This window comes from Scyliorhinus torazame, chromosome 7, assembly GCF_047496885.1.
Source record: "Scyliorhinus torazame isolate Kashiwa2021f chromosome 7, sScyTor2.1, whole genome shotgun sequence".
NCBI lineage: Eukaryota > Metazoa > Chordata > Chondrichthyes > Carcharhiniformes > Scyliorhinidae > Scyliorhinus > Scyliorhinus torazame.
The window spans coordinates 195,599,321-195,625,307 of NC_092713.1; the positions used below are offsets into that span (position 1 = coordinate 195,599,321).

At 48.0% G+C, this 25,987-nt stretch overlaps 1 protein-coding gene and 1 long non-coding RNA gene across 2 annotated transcripts in view; one reads left to right on the forward strand and one right to left on the reverse strand.

Moving 5' to 3' along the window:
• Nucleotides 1-13,219, forward strand: part of LOC140426764 (dedicator of cytokinesis protein 2-like) — a 1,003,703-nt gene extending 990,484 nt beyond the window's left edge. The window contains exons 49-52 of the mRNA XM_072511919.1: nucleotides 3,223-3,391; nucleotides 8,609-8,726; nucleotides 10,307-10,467; nucleotides 12,690-13,219. Of these exons, the coding sequence (XP_072368020.1) occupies nucleotides 3,223-3,391; nucleotides 8,609-8,726; nucleotides 10,307-10,467; nucleotides 12,690-12,722 (481 nt within the window). The 3' untranslated portion in view covers nucleotides 12,723-13,219. The remainder of the gene's footprint in view (nucleotides 1-3,222; nucleotides 3,392-8,608; nucleotides 8,727-10,306; nucleotides 10,468-12,689) is intronic.
• The window catches only part of LOC140426766 (uncharacterized), a 77,097-nt gene that overhangs the window by 20,013 nt on the left and 31,097 nt on the right, over nucleotides 1-25,987 (reverse strand). The gene's annotated exons all lie outside the window — the stretch shown is intronic.

A 25,987-nucleotide genomic window follows, 5' to 3' on the forward strand; every position in this document is an offset into this window, starting at 1 on the left:
AAAGGATGGGTGAAGACAAATGTAGGTCCCTTGCAGTCAGAAACAGGGGAATTTATAATGGGGAACAAAGAAATGGCTGAGCAACTAAATACATAATTTGGTTCTATCTTCACAAATGATGACACAAAAAAATACCAGAAATGTTGGGGAATGCAGGGTTCAGAGACAGTGAGGAACTAAAGGTGATCAAGATTAGAGAAATAGTGTTGGGAAATTTGATGGGATTGAAGTCTGATAAATCCCTAGGGCCTGGTATTCTACATCCCAGAGTACTTAAGGAAGTAGCTCTAGAAATAATGGATGTATTGGTGGTCATCTTCCAAGATTCTACAGATTCTGGAACAGTTCCTACAGATTGGAGGGTAGTTATTGTAATGCCACTATTTAAAAAAGGGAGGTGGAGAGAAAGCAGGGAAGTATAGACCAGTCAGCCTGGCGTCAGTAAGGTGTCTATGTATTTACATTGTGCTTGTGTTGCCCTATTATGTATTTTCTTTTTCTTTTCTTTTCATGTACTAAATGATCTGTTTGAGCTGCTCACTGAAAAATACGTTTCACTGTACCTCGGTACACGTGACAATAAACAAATCCAAAAGTAGTGGGGAACATTCTAGAATCCATTATCAAAGATTTTATAGCAAGCACTTAGAAAACAGTGGTAGGATTGGACAGAGACAACAGGGATTTGTGAAAGGGAAATCATACTTGACAAAATTCTTCAAGTATGTAACTAGTAGAGTTGACGAGGGAGAGCCAGGGGATGTGGTTTATTTGCATTTTCAGAAGCCTTTCGACAAAGTCCCACATAAGAGATTAGCATGTGAAATTGAAGTGTATGGGATGGGGGTAGTGTATTGAGATGGATAAACAACAGGTTGGCAGGCAGGAAACAAAGAGCATGAATTAATGGGTCTTTTTTCCAAATAGGAGGCAGTGACTAGAGGAGTACCGCAGGGATCGGTGCTGGGACCCCAGCTATTCACAATATATATTAATGATTTGGATGAGGGAACAAAATGTAATATCTCCAAATTTGCAGATGGCCCAATGTTGGGTGGGAGGGTAAGCTTTCAGGAGGATGCAGAGAGCCTGTAGTGTGATTTGGATAAGTTGAGTGAATGGGCAAATGAATGGCAGATGCAGTACAATTTGGATAATTGCAAGGTTATCCCCTTTGGTAGCCAAAGCAGGAAGGCAGACTATTATATGAATGGCAAAGAATTAGCAGAGGCAAGTGTGCAACAAGTGTCCTCATATACCAGTCACTGAAGTAGCCATGCAGGTGGTAAAGAAGTCAAATGGTATGTTTGGCCTTAAAAGCGGGAGGATGCGAGGACAGGAGCAGGGATGTCTTGTTGCAATTATACCCACCCGACCCCTCACTCTCACTCTACCCACCCCTTCTCTCACTGCCACCCTGCACACCCTATCCCTTGCTCTCATCCTGTCCACCCTATCGCTCGCTCTCACCCAATCCAACCTATTCCTCAATCCTACCCTATCCGCCTTTCCCTTACTCCCAACCTACCCCTCATTCTCAACCAATAGACCCGATTCCTCAATCCCACCCTATCTCTCACTGCCACCCAATCCGTCCTGTCCCTCACTCTGATCCCTCCCAGCCTATCCCTCACTCTCACCCCCCCTACCCTATCCCTCACTCTCACTCCTCCCACCCTATCCCTCGCTCTCACCTTACCCACTCTCACATTATCCAACCTATCACTTACTCCTACCTCACCCCGGCTATCCCTCACTCTCACCATCTTCCCCACACCACTCCCAACCCCCCCTCCTCCCCCAGCCCCACCACCTCTGGTTTTCTCTTTTTCTGATTTATCTAATTACCCCTTAAACATATTGAAACTGTCCACTTTGATCGCCAACTCAGTGGATGAAGAAAGGTCCCCCCAAGCCATCCCCTACCCCCAAGTTCCATACTTACTCCTTAAATGTCAAACCTCCACACCATTTGAAGAACATTCTCAGATCTATTTTATCAGTGCTCCAATTCCACTATGTGACTGAATGTGCAGTCTAACTGCTGTATAGTAACTAATGGAGTCCGAGTATCAGAGTCTGTGTTGTATGGATAGGCTGGCTGCAAGAGAGTTAGAAATGATGCTGCTTCTCAGCAACCTTTGAGGTTGTCTGGAGAGCCATGAGGTTTGACCTGTAATGTGAATGATCTCATCTCAGTCAGGGACTTTGATTCTTCATTCATTCACGACGGCAGGTTTCTCCATTCCCACTGCAGTGAATGGAGATGTAGCTGAAGGCCAAATTCTCCATCCTCGCTGGCAACGGTAGCGAGGTAGACTCACAATGGAGAATCTCACCCATGGCCTACCAGGGAATATCTCCTCGGCCCCAAGACCCCTTTAGAGTGATCTTTCCTGGGCCTGGAAATGGTGCGTGTGTTTGTGTCTTCAGTAGAGAAATCCCTGTATTTCCCAGAGCCTTGTATCTTTGTCGGATTTATTGGCCGGATTAAGGCAAGTAGTGAAGGCCCGCAATCATCATCCATTTCACAAAAGGCCTCAGGACAAAAGAAGTTGAGGGAAGCCATTTTTTCTCAGGAATGCCCTCAACAATTACTCATTGAAGTGCTGCAGAAACCTGGCAGACAATTCCATCAAAGATTTTTTAAGTGTCCAAAGGATTAATGCACTGGGCGGGGTCTTCCAGTCCTGCTGCTGTCAACAGGGTTTCTCATTGTTCGTGCTCTCCACTGTCCCGGTTCGAATGGCTGCAAACTCCCACATAGTGTGCACAAACTTAATGGACATTGAATGAGAACAAGTTAGGTTTGTTGTAAAGTTAGAGGCCTATCAGCTGCTCACAAGGCAGATTCAGGTAAGGGAGACTCACTGGTGCACACATTTTGAACAAGAGATTTAGATGTGACCCCTCTCTCTGCACCCCCCACTTCCTATCATATCACTTTAATAACCTGTGTTTGTGTCTCCAACACTATGAAAAGAAGATTACTCCAGGTCTGCATTGCTGTTTCTGTGAAAAAGTTCTTCCATGTTGTGTCTGACATCCCTTCCGCCAATTTGAGTTCACTTGACTTTGGACTGGTATAGACATTGTCCAGCCGTATCATGGATTGTGCGCATTTAATCCAGCTTGTTCACCAGGATGCTGATCAAATTATTTTGCCGTTTTTAAGATCAGGTGACTAATTTACCTCACATGAATCCTCTCTGTCGCTTCCAGCAATGTGATTCCAGACAGCCCCAGGCCTATTGCCAGATTTGAAGAAAAGGCACCAGATCGGGCCATCAAAGATGATGGGGAGGTCAAACTAAGGAGGGAGAGAAAGAGGCAGAAGAGGAGCAGCGTGCTGTTTGCAGACTGCAAGGCAGAGCCTTCAGAAACCAAAAGGGTAAGTAACATGTGATACTGCATGGGCCTAATTGAATGCCCACCCACAATGGCAAATTTGGTGGCAGCAGGGTGGCATTTAATAATAATAATTTTTATTGTCACAAGTAGGCTTACATTAACACTGCAATGAAGGTACTGTGAAAATCCCCTAGTCACCACACTCCGGCGCCTGTTCGGGTGCATAGAGGGAGAATTCAGAATATCCAATTCACCTAACAGCACGTCTTTCGGCACTTGTGGGAGGAAACCGGAGCACCCGGAGGAAACCCATGCAGACATGGGGAGAATGTGCAGACACCGCAAAGACAGTGCCCCAAGCCGTGAATCGAACCTGGGACCCTGGTGCTGCGAAGCAACAGTGCTAACCATTGTGCTACCGTGCCGGCCTTTAGTCTGACAGGATTGTGGGCGGTTAGGGACGCAGCCACCTTTCTGCCTTGACCCCAATTAAGTCTAGTGGGGTCCATGAACGTCTTCCTGCTTCAGCACCAGCAGAGGCCCTAAAGTGGCCAATTATTGCTCACTTAAGGACTTGATTCCACTTCTGCTTAATCCAGCAGCAGACAAGGGTTTGCCATAGGGGAAGCACAACAAACAAACACTTGTTGGGTTGTGTGGTGACTCGAGACATACACTGGAAGCTTCCAGTGGTTAATAAAGGGGTTTATTGATGAAAGGCAAAGACAGTTAGATAACAGGCACAGAACACTATACAATAGGTCTGTAATCTTCGCTGCCCCACACCACCCGGGCTCCTGTTCCCAGAGCCCCGCACAAACCCACCATTGACAGGGGTTCATGTGCCCACACGTGATTAGCCCCAAGCAGGTCATATGGTCAGTGGAGTTGCCTCCTTAATGGGCCTCACCCCCACAGGTTGCTTGCTGTCCCCCAGTGATTCTCACTTCCAAAGGCACTCAGTGCCTGATTGAGGGAACTGGCACCAGACAGTTGGGGCCTCACTGACATCTACTGTCCTACCCTTGCATCCAAACCCCCTAATCCCCCCATTTCTCCACAACCCTACCCTGGAATCTTCTCTCCTGTATGGCTGCGTCCATCCACAATCCTATGCCTTGGATGGGTGTCATATAATAATAATAATCTTTACTGTCACAAGTAGGCTTACATTACATAGGGGCTGGGCTAAACAGCTGACTTGTAATGCAGAACAAGACCAGCAGCGTGGGTTCAATTCCCGTACCAGCCTCCCCGAACAGACGCCGGAATGTGCCGGCTAGGGCCTTTTCACAGTAACTTCATTGAAGCCTACTTGTGACAATAAGCGATTATTATTATTATTAACACTGCAATGAAGTACACGGAGGGAGAATTCAGAATGTCCAAATTATCTAACAGCACGTCTTTCAGGACTTGTGGGAGGAAACCGGAGCACCCGGAGGAAACCCATGCAGACACAGGGAGAACGTGCAGACTCCGCACAGACAGTGACCCAGCCGGGAATCGAACCTGGGACCCCTGACGCTGTGAAGCCTCAGTGCTAACCACTGTGATACCATGCTGCCCTGTCATACCGACAAATGTCACTGCCTCCCGCTTTGGTGCAGTTATTCGATACAGCTGTCAGCCACTGAATTGCCGGCAGCTCTCAGCGGGAGGACTCAGCGGGTGTGTCTTCCGCCCAAGTTCCTTGGATGAAGGCCTGCTGCTGTCCTGTCAAATGCATGATTTGCACTTAATTCGGCAGTCTTTCTTCATAAGAGGTGATGCAGGGTTCTCACCAGTTTTCCCATCATCACCATTAAATACTGCTCAAGGATATTGAAAAAGCACAGTGCAGCAAAGAATAGTAAACCCATAAACAGCCATGCAGCTGGTTCTGAGCTGGTTGTTGGCATCCCAGAACCATTGAAGCGACTAATCTCAATGCCCTATGCTCTCCCACTGCTCTCTTCAAATGTTTATTCAACACTTGTCCCATGAAAGGTGCAGTGATCTCAGCTTCAAACACTTATGACGGCAAAACATTCCCTGTTGCAGCACCTCTCCAGCTAATGACATTTCTCATTTTAACAAAAATTTAGAGTATCCAATTATTTTTTTTCCAATTAAGGGGCAATTTAATGTGGTTAATCCACCTACCCTGCACACCTTTGGGTTGTGGGGGTAAAACCCATGCAGACACAGGGAGAATGTGAAAACTCCACACGGACAGTGACCCGGGGTTGGGGTCGAACCCGGGTCCTCAACACCGTAGGCAGCAGTGCTAAACACTGTACCTCCATACCGTAAAGACATTTCTCTTCATATTTTCCCTCTCTCCTTGTGGTACGTTTTAAACTGGTGATTTTTAAACTTATTTCCCAGATTCATTGAGTAGGATTTTTCAAAATCCTTGACAACTGACAACTTGCGCACAAAGTATTTACTCACTTGTTTGAAAAAAATCGTATCCGTACTGGCCGGATTGTCGAAACTCCAATGGATGATGAGTCACAAAGGCTGTCAATTATTGCACCTTTCCATCAACCTCATCCCCTCTTTGCGTGCCCCATTCCCCCCGCCCCCCCCCCCCCCCCCCCCCCCCCCCAACACACAGAAGCCCACTTCATGTATTCTCCGCTGGATGAGCACACTGCATTTCATGTCTCATGTGCATCCTAAGTATCTACAGGTCAAAACCTGACCCAATGAAACTGTCATGGAGAACCATGGGGAGCTCTGTGCCATCCCCATGGCGGGAATTCTCTGGCCATGGGGATTCTCCTTTCTCACTGGCAGCGCACCCCCACCTGCAGGTTTCCCGGTGGGGTGGGCTGGAGTGGCTTTAATGGGACATGCCATTGACAAGCGACGGGAGCAGAGAATCCTGCCGCCAGCGAATGGCGTGCTGCTGAGGAACACCTGTCTGGTGGGGCTGGGGAATACCGCCCCATAACATTGAGCCTTCAACCACCAATACAAAAATAGGCGGGATTCTCCACTCCCGCGCCGAAGTGCCCACGCCGTCGTGAACGCCGTTGAGGCTTACGACGGCGCGAAACGGCCCCCATCCCGATTGATTCAGGGCCCGATAATGGGCTAGGAGCGGGGCCGCGTCATTTATACGCGCCAGGCCTTGTCGCCACGTAAAGGCGGCGCCGCATACATGACGCGGCGGGCGCCGCATAACTGGTGTCACGCGCGCATGCGCGGGTTGGCGCATGCATGGTTGCCGTCCTCTCCGAGTCCGCCCCGCAAGAAGATGTCAGACGGATCTTGCAGGGCTGCGGAAGAAAGGAGGTCCTCCTTCAGGGAGGACGGCCCGACGATCGGTGGGCACCGATCACGGGCCAGACCCCATTTGAGGCCCCCCCCCCCCGGTGTGGGATCCCCCCTGCCTCCCCTCGCAGGCTGCCCCCCCCCCCAATGTTCCCGCGCTGTTTCTGCCGGCAGCGACCAGGTGTGGACAGCGCCGGGGGGGAACCCGCCGTTTTGGCCTGGCCGCTCGGCCCATCCGGGCCTGAGAATAGCAGGGGTGCCGGAGAATCGCCATTTTGGGTGTCTCGGGCGATTCTCCGGCCTGCGCAGTGCGGAATTCGACGGAGCCGTTCTCGCCGCTTGGGAGAATCGCAGGAGGGCGTCGGACCGGCGTCGCGGGTAAATTCGGCGACCCAGGCGATTCTCCCAACCGGCACAGGAGTGGAGAATCCCGCCCCCTGGCGTGTGAACTCCAACATCTCATTTAATTTGTGCATTAAAGATTCAGTGATGAATTCTCTCTCCTCATGTAAAATTGGAGTGTTGGCTCAAAGAGACTTGAGTTATGTCTAATTACTAATTGAACAGTGACTATCGGCACCATTTAACATAAAAAAACAGAGTCCCGATTTTGGCTCAAATAACGGGGTGTTTTTCCAAGCCTACAGCGCCAAGAACAACAAATGAAACAGTACATTTCGGGGGGGGGGGGGGGGGGGGGGGGGGGGCATCTGAGGGAACGCCCTGCCGAGGCTACACTTATCTTACTTTCTGGTCAGCTCGCCAGTGCAGGATGAGATCAGCACACCTCGATCTATCGACCCCCGCCACACCTCCAGACCCTCCTAATGCCGCAACTTACCAATTCGGGGCTTGTCCTCAACCCACCTCACAAGGGCAGGACTCCCCCAGACCCAATACCCAGCATGGGAAATGGGACACCTGGGCACCTTGGCACTGTCAGCCTGGCACCCTGGCAGTGCCCTTCCAGCTTGGCAATGCCACCTAGACACCCTGGCAATCTTTCGCGAGATTTAACAGCCTTGTCACGTCACCGAGTTGGGTGCGACAAAGCCGTTCGATCACTCCCTATATCATTTACAATTCAACAGTGCTGCAACTGAATGCCAAGTCACAGCCCAATGTGAACTGAGTTGCCCAGCCTCATAATCTCTTCGATATTTTCAAGTTTCACTTTCAACGATGTGTGTACAGACATCCACCAAAAAGGAAAAATACAAGCTGCACTTAAAAACACAGCTGTGTTTGGCCTGGTCCCAGCCAGTTCCTCCTGGAATTGGTTTGGCCACAGCTCAAAAGAAAGTCTTACTCCGAGGCCACAGTTTGCTTTCTGTGGAAAATAGAGAGATTTTGTACTTCTGTGCAGAAGACAATTTTCTGAAATTGGGGCTGGGCCAGGTTAGCGCAATGTAGAGGGATCAAATTTTACTCTGTATCCAAATTGTGTTGTACCTGCCTTGGGGGTATTTCATTGGACAGTGTAGAGGGAGCTTTACTCTGTATTCAATGCTTGCTGTACCTTTCCAGGGATATTTCATGGGACTATGTAGAGGGAGCTTTACTCTGCACCCAATCCGTCCTGTACCTGCCCTGTGGGTATTTCATGGGACAGTGTAGAGTGAGCTTTACTTCATATTCAACCCAAGCTGTACCTGCCCTCGCAGTATCTCATGGAACTGTGTAGAGCGAGCTTTAATCTTAGTCAACCCCTGCTGTACCTGGTTACGAGAGTGTAAGAAGAGCTTTACCCCTCTAACCTGGCTTGGAAGTATTTGAAATGGCCATGCAGATGGAGCTCCACTCTGTATCCAACTCTACTGTTCCTCATTTGGAAGCATTTAATATTGATACTGATTGTCTGAATAAAGAGAGTTTAATTCACCATGACCAAATTCCTTGCCTTGTTGACCATATGCTTCCCCCCCCCCCCCCCGCCTCCCCCCCGACTCTGTGGTCCAGTGCTGATTCATGAAGTTATTTTTGCCATTTTCAGCTGTCGCGAAAGCAGGAATTCAGGAGTGACACCAATTTGTCGGACCAAACGGAGAAGCGCCCAGCTTCTGTGCTGAAGCAGATGAGCTTTGCCAGCAGATCAGTGCCAACAATTCCAGGTATCGTGAGGGCAAACTATGGGATCTCCCTAACGGTTACTGTAAAAAAACCTCACCTCCTCAGTTACATTCCCTCGAGTTAGGAACGGAGGAATTGTAGTTCAAAAATAAGACCATTTTGTTTACTTTCTCCCATCCTTGTTATAATAATGATAATATTTATTAGTGTTATAAGTAGGTTTACATTAACACTTCAATGAAGTTACTGTGAAAATCCCCTAGTCGCCACATCCCGGTGCCTGTTCGGTACACAGAGGGAGAATTCAGAATGTCCAAATGACCGAACAGCACATCTTTTGGGACATGTGGGAGGAAACCAGAGCACCCGGAGGATACCAATGCAGACACAGGAAGAACGTGCAGACTCCACACAGACAGTGATCCAAGCCGGGAATGGAACTTGGGACGTCGGCGCTGTGAAGCAATAGTGCTAACCACTGTGCTACCGTGCAGGATTCTCCAGTCCCCCAGCTGTGTGTATCCCGGCTGCTCAGCGTTCGCTGGCAGCAGGATTCTGTCTTCCCGCCGCTTGTCAGTGGGATTTCCCATTGAAGCCATAACACGCCACTGGGAAACCCGTGGGCGGAGGTGCACTGCCAGCGAGAAAAGAGAATCCCAGCAGCCGGTGAAGTCTGACCAAGGTTTATATTCTGATAAAAGATTATGGGCGCGATTCTCCGACTCCCCACCGGTCAGAGAATCGCCGGGGGCTGGCGTGAATCCTGCCCCCGCCGTGTCCCAAATTCTCCGCCACCAGAGATTCGGCGGGGGCGGGAATCGCGCCGCGCCAGTCAGCGGAAATCGCGCCGGTCGGCGGGCCCACCCCCGGCGATTCTCCGGTCCGCGATGGGCAAAAGTCCCGCTGCTGTCAACCCACGGCAGCCGGCATGGATTGAACCACCTTTTGAACGGCGGGACAAGGCGGCGGGGGCGGGCCCCGGGGTCCTGAGGGGGGGGGGCGCGGGGTGATCTGGCCCCGGGGGGTGCCCCCACAGTGGCTTGGCCCGCGATCGGGGTCCACCGATCCGCGGGCGGGCCTGTGCCGTGCGGGCACTCTTTTCCTTCCGCCTTCGCCATGGTCTTCACTATGGTGGAGGCGGAAGAGACCCCCTCCACTGCGCATGCGCGGGGATGCCGTGAGCAGCAGCTGACGCTCCCGCGCATGCGTTGCACGGCAAAGTCATTTCCGCGCCAGCTGGCAGGGCGCCAAAGGCCTTTCCCGCCAGCCGGCGGGGCGGAAATCACTCCGGTGCGGGCCTAGCCCCTCAAGGTGAGGGCTTGGCCCCTCAAGAAGCGGAGAATTCCGCACCTTTGGGGCGGCGCGATGCCAGGCTGATTCGTGCCGTTTTTGCCGCCGGTCAGCGGACATCGCGCCGATTGCGGAGAATCCCGCCCCATCTCTCCAAAGATGCTGCCTGACTTACCGACTATTGGCAGCAGTTTTATTTTTTTTATTCTGGTTACACACTGTTTTCAAATTGACCCACAAGTTGTCGATTTACTTAAAACTGAGGAAGTTTCTCCAAATACTTTTCCTTTACTCGCACTGATGTCTTCAATATTTTTCAAATCCTTTCCAGCTCTGATTTTTGCGGTGGCAAACGGGGGTGAAGACCAAACCCTTGATCAGAATGCGATGAAGAGGATGAGTCATCCGATGTTTGTGCTCTCCCCTGATGACTGTGAGGGAGAGAAAAAGAGCACCCCCAAAAGTAAAAAACCTTCATTCTTTAAGAACCGGGTGAGTCTTTGGTTTTTTTGGTCCAGATTCGGGAAATTCTCAATCTCTTAGAACCAGCATGCAATTAAGGATTTTGGCTGCGATGTCACATTGGATATGACAACCTCACAGTGAAGCTGTGTCAGGCTCCGTTAATATGGCAGGAGGAGGGGTCTCTCTAATGGTTCAATGTGTGTTGTGATATTGTGCCATGGTATCCAGGAGGATGCCGGCCAGTACACAAACACATCAGGACTGCGAGGCCTGTTGCAACACTCAGTTAAATTATGGCAGGCTGCACCTCAACTCCATTTACTTGACTTTGATGCATATCCCTTGATACCTTTACCCACCAAAAATCTATGCCTCTTAGTACTCTTCGATTTCAATTGTCCCTAGTTATCACAACATTTTGGGGGAGAGAGTTCCAGATTTCCACTATCCTTTGTGTGAATGAGGGATTTCTGATTACACTTCAAAATGCCTTTGCTCTGACTTTAAGACTGTGCCTGCTAAATGTGGATTCCCACAACAGAGGAATTAGTTCCTTCCTTATTGAATTTCTTTATCACTCCCAAGCTCCTCGATTAGATAACTTGTCATTCTTCCATATACAAAGGCATGGAAGTCAAGTTTATGGAACCTGTCTTCATAATTTAGCTCCTTGGCTGGAATCTTCCCAGGCCCTTGGAGGCAGGGAGCTGAGAATGTAATGCAAAATCTTGTCATGATCGCTTCCCAATGCTGTCCCACCTCCAGGTGAGTTTCCCAGGAAGTGTGTGGGGGAGGGGGCCTGCCGCGAAATTCAGCTCTCTCTTCAAGGATACAGGCATCCAATATAGGAAATTAAGGCCATTTCTGCACACCAATGGAACTCTCCAGGGATGGGATAGGAACCCCCCACTGAGTCCAGAGCCCGTCAACAATTTGGAGGCAGCCTCCCAGTAGGCGATTGAAGCCTGCGCCCCATTCCCCCATGACCGAACGCAAGGTTGAAACAGTCAAAACCATTCTTGTGAAGGAGCTGACCGTCCATTCTGATAGCACTAACATGACTGGGGCTTCCATTTTGTGAAATCTACTGCATCTTTTCAAGATAACCTCCACTTTGAGGTACCACCACACTCAGATTCTGTCTCAGCAGGATCTACCTCGCCTAGTGGAACCTGTAGACGGCCTGTCCTGTCAACCATTTCCTTGGGCCTCTCCCAAAATTGAAACCCTATACTCAGTTAGCTAATTCCAGCTGAGGTGGTACAAGTGACCTCAGTTCCTTTAGGCTAACACCAGTGTGTAAAGACAGGAGTCAAGTTGGGCTCATGCATGATGTCCCCACTTACATTGATTCTCCACCCCCCAACCCACACACACACTAACGAGGGCCCCACATGGACAACAAGAACAAGATGAGAAAAATAACTTCAAGCCTGATTCAAAAGATATGTCAGTGAGGAGATGAAGAATAAAAACGATGATTTCCAAGCCAGACTAAAACATCCATCTGAACAGCAAAATCAATCAATCTCAGCACTGAAGTCAATTGATGCAGGTTACCTGCCATTTCTATGCTGCTTTCCCCCCCCCCCCCAACCTAGTCCACAGCCATGGCTGGGCCCAAAGCCGACACCTCACACACCCAGCTCCGAACTGATTCTGCTAGAATTTGCTCTGACTGGGTGCCAGAAGGAACTATCTTTTGTGGCCTCCCAGGCATTTCACAGTCAGCCCGCGATTAACTGGCACAAAACCCCGTGTGCTTTAGTAATGACCTAGTCAACCTTCATCCTCCCACTGCTTGGTGCAACCCTTGCCTCCCTGACAGAGTCAGGCAGTTAAAGTGGCCACAACGACTTTCCCTTCGCCCTCCCAAGGGTTGGAATTTCAATCTGTGGAGTGGGGATTCACTAATAGTCACCAGGGGACTGCTTTAAACACGCAGAGCACCATCAGGCTGTGACTGTAAATTTAACCCCAGACTTGTGATCGGAAATTACGGTTTCTCTCACAGACCAATATGGCAGTAAAGTGGAATGTGATGGCAAAGTGAAACCTAGAAAATTATATACGTTTATTTAGTGTTTGTTGGTTTCCTTATGGGGTTGCAGGGTGGTGGGGGCGAACTCGGATCGGAGAATCCTAGCCTTAGAATCAAAACTGTTGTATTCTTCACTCCATCTTAATTTTCAAATCGGAAATCTGACACTGGACTTTCTTTTCTCTCTCTTCCACCACCCCTTATTCAGCTGACTTCAAAGAGCGCAGAAGACAGCAAGTAGTCTGGAGAAAAGATATAATTTGTGAATCTGAATGGAGGTTCGTTGGTGCGGAGAGAACATCTCCGAGACTGAAGATGGGGCGGGATGTCCCCTTTGGTCATGGCACTGCAAACAGTAACCATTTTGAACTCTTGTTGGCACTTAAAACTCATGGAATCTTTCTTTTGGTTTTCTTTCACAAGCCCTTGTTTTCAGTACAATGGTCTTGCTCTAATGGAACGTCCAAGAATAAATCATGAACAGTTCTGGCTTACTTTGGCCACTCAAGCATCACTCATCCTCCAAAGGTGGCAAGTGTTGCTGCAGCAACAGGGCCAAGAGGAACCACTCATTAACGCACTTGCAAGGAATGAACTCCTTCAGGTCTTGGGCTTTGACAGGTGAAGCCAAAGTAAAGACTCACTGCGATTTCATAGCCTTTATTTGTAAGCTGAGTCCAAAAATTGTTAATGTTCATTTTTTTTTTGCAATGCACCGATTAAAGTGAAACAATCAGATTGAGGATTTTTATTTGAAGTTGCTCGCAACTCTTTGGGAGATGGATGAAGAGTTTTAAACTTGTGCTCAACTCTGCATCTGATTTTGGGAAAGTAACACCTATGCTTAATAGTCAAATGGGGCTGATGGGCACCTCATGAACACTTGCATATATACAGAGGATTAGGTTATTCAGCTTCTTGAGCCTGCTTCACTATTTAATTAGATTATGGCTGGTCTATCCATCATCTTGTCAGTCTTTGTTCAATATTTCCAAATACCCATATCTAATGAGGGTCTGATCCATCTCAGTCTTCAAGCTGAAAATGACCCACAAGCATCCACAACCTTCAGGGGAAGAAGGTTTGCATTTCCATTAGTCTTTGTGAGAAATAGCACTTCTCCGTCCTCGATTGCCTAATCTCAAAATTTAAGATGGTGTTCCCTTGTTCTTGATGTCCACAGCAGGGGAAATAGGGCAGGATTTTACAGCCCGCCACACCCTGAGCCCCCCCCCCATCCCCGTGGTGGTTGCGTCGGGCCATTTAAATTGCCGTTTACTTCAGCGGGACCATAAATCCCACTGGGCAGAGGGGCCATAAAATCTTGGCCCGAGCTTCTCCATATCTACTGTATCAAATCCTTTTAACATTTTAAACACCTTGACTAGATCATCCCCTCCATCTTCTATGTTCAATAGATTGCAAGCCTAGTTTATGCAACCTGTCTTCATAATTTAACATCTAAATACTGGTATTTTTCTGACAATCCCACTTTTAAATGGGCACCCGTCACAGACAGCAAGTAGTGGGCAATAAAATCTGTTCCCTTGCCCTGAATCACAGACACACATGTTTTCACAGCTCTGTGTTAGTTTTGGCTCCTGAAACCTGGGCTGTTTGTACAGGGGAATGCAGTCAATGTAGGGAAATCCAAATACAACACTGCTATAATGCAATACTGCTATGGTGTCAAAGCATCTCAATACAGCTCCAGCAATTTGCATGTTGTTTGTGGCCAATGGAAAGTAGGTAGTGGAATAGGTTAAATAGATTTCTTGCATGTACTGCTGTGGGCTTATATCGGAATGAAATGAAAAAGGCTTGGTTTTTCGAGCTTTTTGTGAGTTTAAAAATTCTCAAAGCACAAAAGGGAGGTGGTGATTTTGTCACTGGGCTAGTAATCCAGGGACCCAGGGCAATGATCTGGAGATCTGAGTCCAAATCCTACCGCAGCAAATGGTGAAATATTTTATTCAATAAAATCTAGAACTAAAAGCCTGATGATGACCATGGAAGTTTGTCTATTGCCATACAACCCCATCTGGTTCACTAATGTCCTTTAGGGAAGGAAATCGGCCATCCTTACCAGATCTGGCCTACATGTGTCTCCAGACCCACAGCAATGTGGTTGAGTCTTAAATGCCCTCAGTTGAAGTGCAATCAGGAATGGGGGGCAATAAATGCTGGCCCAGCCAGCAAAGCCCACATCCCATGAACAAATAGAAAAATCAGAAGCAATGAGATAGTTTTGAAACATAATTCCTTTAATAATGTGAGCAGCACAGTTCCCACAAATGGGATAATGAGATGAGCAGTTTTATTAATGCTGGTTGAGCAGTCATCTCAACTGCCAAGTCCCACTCTCTTGTCGACCATCCAGTCACAACTCACCCGTCACATTGCTGAATTGTGCACTCGGCCAGTGGGTAAGCTCTCACTGCCTCCCTCCCTCAGCCTCTACTCCAAGCAATTTCTTATCTCTGGTGATGTCAACCTCTACCTTGACTTACTATGTTCACTCTCTTTTGAGTTTACTGCCCCCCTTTGAGTTTACTCTCCCTCCATGTAAACTTTCAAACCCGTAATATTCAAGGCCACCTTGCCCTCTCACGTGGTTCAAGGCCCACTCCCCTGCCCTATCCCTATAATCCCACATATTGATCATGGCCAATTCACCTAACCTGCACACCTTTGGACTGTGGGAGGAAACTGGAGCACCCGGAGGAAACCCACACAGACACGGGGAGAACGTGCGAACTTCACACAGTCACCCGAGGCCAGAATTGAACCCGGGTCCCTGGCGCTGTGAGGCAGCAGTGCTAATAACTATGCCACTGTGCTGGCTATATCTATTCCCATCTTTCCCTGGACTCATATTGAATCCCAACCAATCAGGGTTTTGCCAGAAAGCCAAAGCGGCTGGTATCAAAGTCATAAATGATATCCAGTCTGACTGTGGCAAAAGTAAACCTCTTCTCATCTTTTAAGCCTGCTTTCAGTCATGGACACTATTAATACCACTAATCTCCCTCAATGCCTCTCAACCAGCATCCAACTGGGTGGGACTATTCTTGTCTGGTTCCATTCTTAACTATCCAGTCAGCCAAAGTATCACCCAAAATAGCTTCTCTTCCCATTCCCACTTATATCTCGTATCTCTTCCTACATCTGATCGACATGTAGCAACTCCACACATCATCTGGAAACACAGCTTGAGTTTCCACCACTTCAGCACCAGCTCTCTCAACACTTCCAATGTCTCAAAATTATCAGGCTGTTTGCTTGACATTCAGCATTGGATGAGCAGAATTTTCCTCTAACGCGGTATCGGGAAACCCAAAGTCTTCGGTCTGCGGCACAGCAACATTCCCTAGCTACCAGCTCCATCCCTCTCCCGGCAACTGGCTGAGGCTGAAACAGACTGTTCACAACCTTGTCATATTTGAACCTGAGTTGAGCTGACAACCACAAAAGTGTGTCATCACTAAGACCGCCTGCGTCCCTCTGTTTAACATCGTCCAACACTGCCCCGGCCTTTTAGCTCATCTGTTCCACCCCTTTGTCTTGCCTTTCCTGGTCCTGTCCTCAATTACCCACCCTCTGGAATCGCCTTCCGAAACCTCTCTGCTTCTCTCCCTCCCTCTTTCTCCTCTTGCTTTCTTACCTTCTTTAAAACCTATTTATTTGAACCAGCCCTGGTTCTGTATCAACTCCACCTTCAATTTGGGATCCGTTTTGAGATGACATCACAATGAAATGTTTGGAGATGTTTTCCTCCATGAAAACATGCTACTTATAGAAAGTCATTGCAACTGATGTTGCTGCGCTGCGGAAGCAAAACTCATGATCCGAGTGAAGCTGAACTGTCAGTGTGTGTATGAAGGACAGCCGAGGGTGGAGAGACGAGTGTATATATAACTGCGTGGGGGATTAGATTCCAAAATGATACACAAAGGGAGTCTGATGTCTATTTGTCAGGAAGCACAGTAGCTATCTCATGACAACAGTGAGATGAAACGCAAGCTGATAATATAGAAGGAAGTCACCCTCTGTTAGGTTGTAACACTAGCTGCAATAAGTATTTATTTCACACATACTCAGGGGAAAAGACTGGTCTCAAATGTCAGACACGATAGAGCCGCCTGTGTCTTCCTTCACACTAAGTGACCAATTCCTCTCCCTTTCTGAAAAGGGAAGCTGAGAATGCGTTGCCATTTTAAAGACAAGTTGTGTGGTCCACTGGCTGGCTGAAGTGAGGCCTATCTATTTACCACATCAAACAGGGTCACAACATGGATCACTTGTGACTGGGGTTTGGTGTCTTCACAGTTCGTCCCACCATGCTAATCTTCTAATAGAAATTTTCTGTTATCCCTTCAACTCACAGAACCATTGAATCTTACAGAAAGAAGCCATTCGGCCCATCGTCCCTGTGCTAGCTGTTTGAAAGAGCCATTCAATTAATCCCACTCCCACTTTTTTTTACCATGATCCTGTCATTTTCTCCCTTTCAAATATTTATTCAATTCCTGTTTACTCTTCCTCCAATTCATCCAGTCCAGTAATGAATATAAAAACAAAAGTTGCTGGAAAAACTCAGCAGGTCTGGCAGTATCTGTGGAGAGAGAAGCGCACAGGGGGCTATTTGAGCTTGCACTCTCTACCCATGAGAAACGCGGCGCGAGTTCAAAATGAGGGAATCAAAACACGCAATACTCTCCAGTGTCATTGGGTTTTGAAATTTTCACCATCCCACACCCCGCCAATCCCTCCTTCAGTGGAATAGTGAGAATTGCACTGAGGGATCCTGGGTATCTTAAGTTAATACATTAGCATCTCATTAGCAAGCACTCTCTCCAGACCTTCCCCCCTCATGGAATATTTACCAGGGCCAGTGAGACGTCATGTGCCATCATTTACAACTGGTTTGACCAGGCATGAGGCAGTTGACCACATCCCACCGGGGGCGCAGAAGTACATATAGCCCCTGGGAGGGGGGGGGGGGGGGGTTGCGGAGTAAAGGGACATGCTCACTTGGCACAGGTTGACACTGCCAGGTTGGAGTGCCAACTGTTGTCGAGGCAGTGCCAGGGGCGGACTCTAGTGGGAACCCCATGGGGCAGAGGATGTGTACATATGTGGTGGGTGGGGTAGGAGAGCAGACATTGTGGGGTGGGAGAAGGGGTTTGTCGGTGAATGTTGGGGGACGGGTCTCCAAGACCTCCGTGATGTGGGCTGAAGGCCATTGGACCGCAGCGCGGATAAGGGTGCCCTTCAAAAATGGCACCCCAACCTGTTTGGAGCTGATTCCCAGCTCTAGGAGACCCCGCCCCACCAGAGTGTTCGCATAAACCACGCCCACTCAGGGTTTTTTGCCAAAGAAGCTCAAAGTTCCGTAAGAAATCTGTCAGCAGGATCAGTGCCATTTTTCTCACCGGGACTAAGACTTTGCCATTTTTCGGTAAGATTCCACCCATATCCAATGTTTTGAGTCCCTGTGACTATTCTTCGCAACTGGTAGAGTTATTTCAGACTCAAAACGTTAACTCTGTTTCTCTCTTCGCAGTTGCTGTCAGATCTGCTATAATTTTCCAACATTTCCTGTTTTATTTCAGATTTCCAACACCTGCAGTCTTTTGCTTTAAGTTTAAAAAAATTATTTAAACAAATTAATGAATTCTAGTTCATAACTTGTTGCCTAAAAATAATTCTGATTAACTCATCCTCTTTGGTCAGTTGAACATTTGCCTTCTTGTTCCTGACCCTCTTTCTAGTTTTTCCTCTTTTACTATCCATTTATAAAATTCCACGATATGCCAGGTGTATTGCATAGTGGTATAGCATTGATTCAAGAGCCAACAATGGCCTGCTGGACCAGTGCTGCAAAAAGGATCCAGGTTTTCCAAGGAAATGATCAGTCACCCTCAATCTCTTTACTGTATCTGACCCCTTGTCTCCATCTCCCTCTCCCACTCCCATTCTACGCACACTTTTTTCCATTTTTCTCCTCAGCTTGCTAGTTCCTATCAACTTATTCCAATTCAGGAACACCAGTGCTGGCATCCTTATTGCTCTCGTGTTTTGAAGGAAGTGAGGAATAAGTTATGGAGACATAGCAACCGCTCCATCAATGAGGCACAAAAAGCATAGTCGCAGCGACTATCAACAAAATTAGTCTTATCTCTTCATAGCCAGCCACTGTTCTAATGTTTTAAAGCTCTTCAGAGTAGTTGAAAGGTATACGTTCCAGGTGAATGCTCCTCATGGCATACAGAGAATATGTACATGTAAACTGTGTTTGTAACAAATGCAAAAAAACACCTGCTGTCTATGCCAGCCATTTATTGACAGATGTTCCTGACAGATAAGGGTTCCTGGCTAGATAGGGTTGCCAACGCTTTCCGGGTGTATTCCTGGAGGTTACACCGCTTGAACTCCTCCCTCCAACTCCCCCTCCCCCATACTCCCTCCATTGGTCCCCCACCCTTGTCCATTCTCATGGCGCAATACCTTATTACACCAATCACAAAGTGAGCAGGCCTTTTGTTCCCCTTCACCAAACCCTCAGAATTAATCAGTAAAAATATGAAAAACATTTCTTTCACTATTCCTGTGATTTCTCCAGTACCCTTGAGATTAACTTTCAATCCCTGGAGATGTAAGGTTGGGAATGTGGAACTGGAAAATAGTGCTGTATTTGTAGTCCTTCGGGTTCTTATAGTTTTGATTCTCTCTGTACTTTTATCACAATATGATATAAAAGTAAGACATCTGAATGCCTACCCCTCTCCAACTGCTTTGCAGGTTGTGCCTCTGTCTTCCACTAAGGCTACCAACAGCCCTACAAACCTGGATGCCAAGTGTCACCAACTATTTTCCTGAAGGAAACACCACACTCACTCTCCAGCAGGGATCACTGGCGTTCAGTCAGGAGCTGAAATCATAGAATCCCTACAGTATAGAAGGAGGCTATTTGACCCATTGAATCTGCACCAGCCCTTGGAAAGCGCACCCTGCTGAGGCCCATGTCTCCACCCTATCCCTGTAACCCCAGTATTCCCACCCAACCGTTTGGGCACTAAGTGGCAATTTAGCATAGCCAATCAACCCAACCTGCACATCTTTGGACTGTGGGAGGAAACCGGAGCACCTGGAGGAAACTCACGCAGCGACGGGGAGAGCATGCATATTCCAATGCAAATGCCTGACTGATTTTCCATCTCAGGGCCAACGAGACCAACCATCTAGTAAGACCGACAGAGCAAACCAATCTTTGAGCCGCCTACCTGTTGGCTCAGTTATACACTGGGCAGGCTGACAGTTGTGGAAGCCACGGCAGAAGGTTACATACAAATTAGGAACAGGAGAAGGCCATTCGGCCCCTTGAGCATGCTCCGCTATTCAATAAAATTATTGCTGGTGTTATGGGCCAGGGTTTAGGGAACACCAAAGTTCACCTGACCTACAACTTTTAATAGATTTTGGTTATGAGGAGCACAAGGGCCCACTTTCCAGGTGTTTTGCAACAGAGATCTTAAGTATTTTTAAACAAAACAATGTTTATTCTATGAATCCAGTTAACATTTTATAAAAATCTTATCAACTATCAACACAAATACCTCCCCAAAGATACATACTCTATAGGTAACCTTTAATAACTTTCCTAACATCCATAAGCTAAACAGTAGGTTTGAATTCCCGACAGAAAACAGGCATTACTTTGAAGTTATCAAGTGGTCTGGAGAAATTCTTTAACATGCAGAGAGAGAGACCAAAAATACACCTTCGTTGTTTGAATGCAGCTCCCAACTGAAAACGAAACCAAAAAAACCTCAGAGCCACAAGGCAGCTACCAGCTCAAAACGAAAGTAAAAGACAGAATCACAGCCGAGCTCCAACCACACAGTGACATCACTGCAGCCATTTGATAAAAATATTTTTCTTAAAGGGACCCTCACATGACACTGGTCTGGTTGTAACCTCACATTCGTGCCTCCCCGATAACCTTTCATCTCCTTGTTAGAATCTATCCAGTTCTGCTTCACAGTGCCAAGGACCCGGGTTCAATTCTAATCTTGGGTGACTGTGTCGAGTTTGCACATTCTCCCCATGTCTGAGGTTTCCTCTGCGTGCTCCGGTTTTTTCCCACAGTCCAAAGATATGCAAGTTAGGTAGATTGGCCATTCTAAATTGTCCCTTAATGTCCAAAAATTAGGTGGGGTTATGGGGCTACAGGGATAGGGCAGGGAAATGGGCCTCGGAAGGGTACTCTTTCAAAGGTTCGGTGTAGATCAATGGGCCAAATGGCCTCCTTCTGCACCGTCGTGATTCTATGATTCAAAGACTCTGCTTCCACTGCCTTTTGAGGAAGGGAGTTCCAGAGACTCACATTGCTCTGAGAGAAAAAAATTCTCCTCATCTCTGTCTTAAATGAGTGACCCCTTAATTTTAAACCTTGACTCCTAGTTCTAGATTCTCCTACAAGAGGAAACATCCTCTCCACATCCACCCTGTCAATACCTCTCAAGATCTTAACAGTTTTGATCAAGTTGCCACTTACTTTTCTAAACTCTAGTGGATACAAACCTAATCTCTTCAACCTCATAAGACAACTGGCCCTTCCTCTGAACTATGTCTAATGTATTTACACCTTTTCTGAAATAAGGAAACAAATTCTGTACACAAGACCTCAGATGTGGTTTCACCAATGCCCTATACAACTGATGGATAACCTCCCTTCTTTTATATTCAGTTGCCTTCACAATAAATTATAACATTCGATTAGCTTTCCTAATTACTTGCTGTACCTGTATACCACCAGCCTTTTGTGATGCATGCACTGGGACATCCGGAACTATCTGGATCTCAGAGCCCTGCAATCTCTCACCATTTAGATAATAAGCTTTTTTATTCTTCCTGTCAAAATGGACAGTTTCACATTTGCCCACATTATACCCCAATTTCCTGATTTTTCCCCATTCACTTAACCTATCTATGTCCCCTTGTAACTTCCTTACATCCACTTCCCAATTTACTTTCCCATAGTTACCGATGCCAGACCAGATCCCAACAGTGGCTAAGATACTGGACCAGAACCGTAACGTTTTACATTTTTTTTGAAGATTGTGTGGAAAGACTGATTTGCTCCAGGAGTGATTGCATGAGAAATAGGGCTTGGTTATTTTTGCAAACAAAACTTCATTATTACAAAAGAAAAACAATATTTAAAATGTTTAACTTCGGATCCAGTAAGAACAGCTTACAGGTGTCTCTCACCCTAACACACAATTTCCCATTAAACAGCACATAAAATTAACATACAGCTTTCAACTCCACTTACACAGGTGGGCAAAAATGATACTTGCATTCACAGAACATATTCCTGCTGTTAGTGTAGCTCCTTCAGACCCTGTTCGAAAGCCTGTCTCTGCAGCAGCTTTGCAAGGTTTCTCCCGATCGATCACCAAGTCCTTCTGCCCTCGCCTGTTCAAAGAGCATTCTTTTATCTCTCTGAGCTCTGCCCAGCCCCTCAAAGATGGTTCTGTCCAGACATGTCCAGATTTAAATTCACCATTGCTATCTGGACTTTTGATTGCCCACTCCCGTTCACACAAAAGAACACGGCCATCCTATGAATATGCAACTAACCTCCAATTTACTGACAAAAGAAGCCATTAGATTCCATAATGGGCTAATAGCTGGTCAGATAAGACTGTCGCAGAGGACAATGGATCTTGAGTGAATTACCCCGGCTGAACGGGTGTACACTGTTCATTCCCATTAACAGGTTTAAGTCTGAATGGGACAATGGAACTCCAGCCAGGTGTGGGCGTACACCTCTGACTCAGTGCTAACAGTATTACCCTCAGGCTGTGACCCCTAAATTGCCCACTACATCTTCTATCCAATTTCCTAACATCTTCCAGGCATCACACTACCTGGGCTGGATTCTCCCAAAATGAGGCTAAGTATTGACGAGATTCACGATGGAGTGATTGGTTCCCCAGCTGCAACGATACAACCGCTGCCAAGTGGCTAGCACGGACGGAAGGTGAAACCCATCACAATATCAATGGACCGGCGGCCGATTCGCTGGTCCCATGATTGACATGATGCCGCCGCAGCACTTATTGGATTCGCCTCCTCCCATACACAAGCGTCGCAAGGAGAGCAGCACCACGATTTTGGGATGCTGAATTAGCGACCCTCCTTGACTCCGTGGAGGAGAGAAGGCTCATTCTATACTCTAGGACGGTACGGAGGTCAGCAGGCGCCATCGTTTGCTGTGCGTGGGCAGAGGTGGCAGGCACCGTCAGCGAGGTGGCCCGGACTGCAGACCAGTGCAGGAAAAAACTGCACAATCTCCTCAGGGCGGCCAGGGTGAATACCCAGCACTGTGACCCTGGCACCAACCCCCCTACCGCCTGTTGTGTTAAGCACACTGAGATAACACGGGCTGCAACTGGATGCAGCTATGACTGAAATAGACTCCAGACCTTGAAGTTAGTTCAATTTGATTTATTGAACCTGTCACACAGTTAGCTCAGTTCTCTGTGAGTTCGACTCTCTGCTAACCTAAGTGTGATCTCTCTGTCTGACCGAACCAGACTAGCTCTTAGCCATGTGCTGTATGCGTTTCGTGATATATACACCAGACTCACTCAGTAGCTGTCCCTAGTGGAAAGAGGCGGAGTGTGAGTGCCTCGTGCCTTTTATAGTGGGAAACCACCTCCAAGTGTTCTGCCTGCTGATTGGTTACATCCTGTTCTCTGTGTTCATTAGCTGCCTGTCTGTATCTCATTATGTGCATGTCTGCATATCATGACATCTCCCCTTTTAAAATGTTTTTCTGCAGCCTATGTGAAAGTATTTACATGCGTAGGCCGACAAACTAACGTATTTACATGAGATGTCAGATGGAAACATATGTTCATATGAAAACAGGTGTCCAATGCGCAAAAACAGAATACAGCAAACAAAACAAATGTTCATAAGTCCAGTCTCTGGGGCTTGCGTCTGATCCGGGTCGACCGCCGGAGAGGTGGTGGTGGGGACGACGGCACCTTGATGGGCGGGATTGCAGCCAGATGGTGGCCTCGTGGTTCGAGGTGTCAGGAGGTGGCACAATAACAGATGGAAACAATGAAGAATGTGGTTGTGGGCGGACAACTTTGCGCAATGTTCGTCTGTTTCACCGCACAATTGAGCCATCAGCCATACGCACAACGTACGATCGAGGAACAGCCTGTCGGACAACAACCGCTGGAGCTGACCAGCCCCCATCAGGTAGCTTGATCCGTACAGCATCCGCCGGGAATAGGATAGGCAAATCGGTGGCATGAGCATCATAGCCCTGCTTTTGCTGGTCCCTGAGTATCTGCACCTTCTGCAGCACCGGGAGGTGATCCAGATCAGGCAAGTGTATGGCTGGAATTGTCATCCGCGGGTCCCTGTTCATCAGGAGTTGAGCCGGTGACATGCCGGTAGACAGAGGGGTTGCCCTGTACGCAAGCAGCACAAAGTTGACGTCAGAAGCAGAATCCGCAGCCTTGCAGATGAGCTGCTTCACTATGTGCGCCCCTTTCTCAACCTTCCCGTTGGACTGCGGGTAATGTGGGCTGGAAGTGACGTGATGAAACTGATATACCTGGCCAAATCTTGACCACTCTTGGCTGCTGAAGCAAGGACTGTTGTCACTCATGACAGTGAGAGGAATACCATGCCTGGAGAACATCTCCTTACAGGCCTTGATGATGGTCTTGGATGTGAGGTCCAAGAGCTTCACAAATTCTGGATAGTTGGAAAAATAATCGATGATGAGCACATAATCATGACCATTGGCATGAAAGAGGTCGATGCCCACCTTGGACCAAGGGGAGGTCACGATTTTGTGCTGCTGAAGCGTCTCCTTGCTCTGTGCTGGCTGGAAGCGCTGACAGGTTGGACAATTGAGGACCATATTTGTGATGTCCTTACTAATCCCAGGTCAGTATACAGCTTGCCTGGCTCTGCACCTGCACCTGCACTTCTCGACACCCAGATGCCCCTCGTGGAGCACCAAGCTCTGGAGGCTGAGTGGAATGACAATGCAATCCAGCTTGAGGAGGATACCATCAACCACCGTCGGGTCGTCCTTCACATTGAAGAATTGAGGGCCCCCCTTTTTGCCAGCCATTGGTAAGGTGGTGCATGACACGCTGCAGAAGCTGTCTCGTCGCGAATGCGGATCATCTTTTCATCCGACGCCGGGAGGTTGCTGGCCCACAGCTGCACCTGTGATTCGATCTGTGGGATGAATGCCGGCGGGTCGGCAGGCAAGGTTATGGAGCGGGACAAGGCATCCGCAATAATGAGCTCCTTGCCAGGCGAGTACACAAGCTCAAAGTCATAATGTCTGAGCCTGAGGGGGTTGCACTGCAGCCGGGGCGTCATGTCGTTCAGGTCCTTGTGGATAATGTGGGCCAGAGGCCTGTGGTCCGTCTCGACGGTGAAGGTCGGTAGGCCGTAGACATAATTGTGAAACTTGAGAATTCCAGTAACAAGGCCCAGGCATTCCTTTTCAATTTGGGCGTACCGCTGCCCGGTGGGTGTCATCGCCTGTCATGCGTAGGGAACCGGTGCCCATGATGAGGTGTCATCGCGCTGGAGCAACACCGCGCTGATGCTGTCCTGGCTCACATCTGTTGAGATTTTTGTTTCCCTGTCAGGGTCAAAAAATGCCAGTACAGGAGAAGTGGTGAGCTTGGCTTTCAGCTCCAACCACTCTGCTTTATGAGCTGCCTGCCACTCAAAGGCAGTAGACTTTTTCACCAGGTGTCTGAGGGCCATGGTGTGTGAGGCCAGGTTTGGGATAAACGTGCCCAGGAATTTCACCATTCCTAGGAAGAGCAGCACCGCCTTCTTGTCTTCAGGGATCTTCATGGCTTCGATGACCTTGACCTTGTCGGTGTCCGGGCGCACACCCTGCTGAGATACCTGGTCACCCAAGAACTTCAGTGTCGACATGCCAAAGCAACACTTTGCTCTGTTCAGCTTGAGGCCATTGGCATGGATACAGCGGAATACCTGCTGGAGACGAGAGATGTGCTCTTCGGGGGATGTGGACCAAATGATAACGTCGTCCACATACACACAAACCCCTTCAATGCCCTCCATCATCTGCTCCATGATACTATGGAAGATCTCCGAGGCCGAGAAAATGCCGAACGGCATACGATTATAGCAGTACCTGCCAAACAGTGTGTTGAAGGTGCAGAGCCTTCTGCTGGACTCATCCAGGTGGATTTGCCGGAACCCGTGTGATGCATCCGACTTTGTGAAAAACTGGGCGTGTGCCATCTCACTTGTTAGTTCCTCCCGCTTCGGGATGGGGTAGTGTTCCCGCATTATATTCTGGTTGAGATCCTTGGGATCAATACAGATGCGTAGCTCCCCCGAAGGCTTTTTGACACAGACCGTCGAGCTAACCCATGGAGATTTTGGAGATGAGGCCCTGGTCCTGAAGAT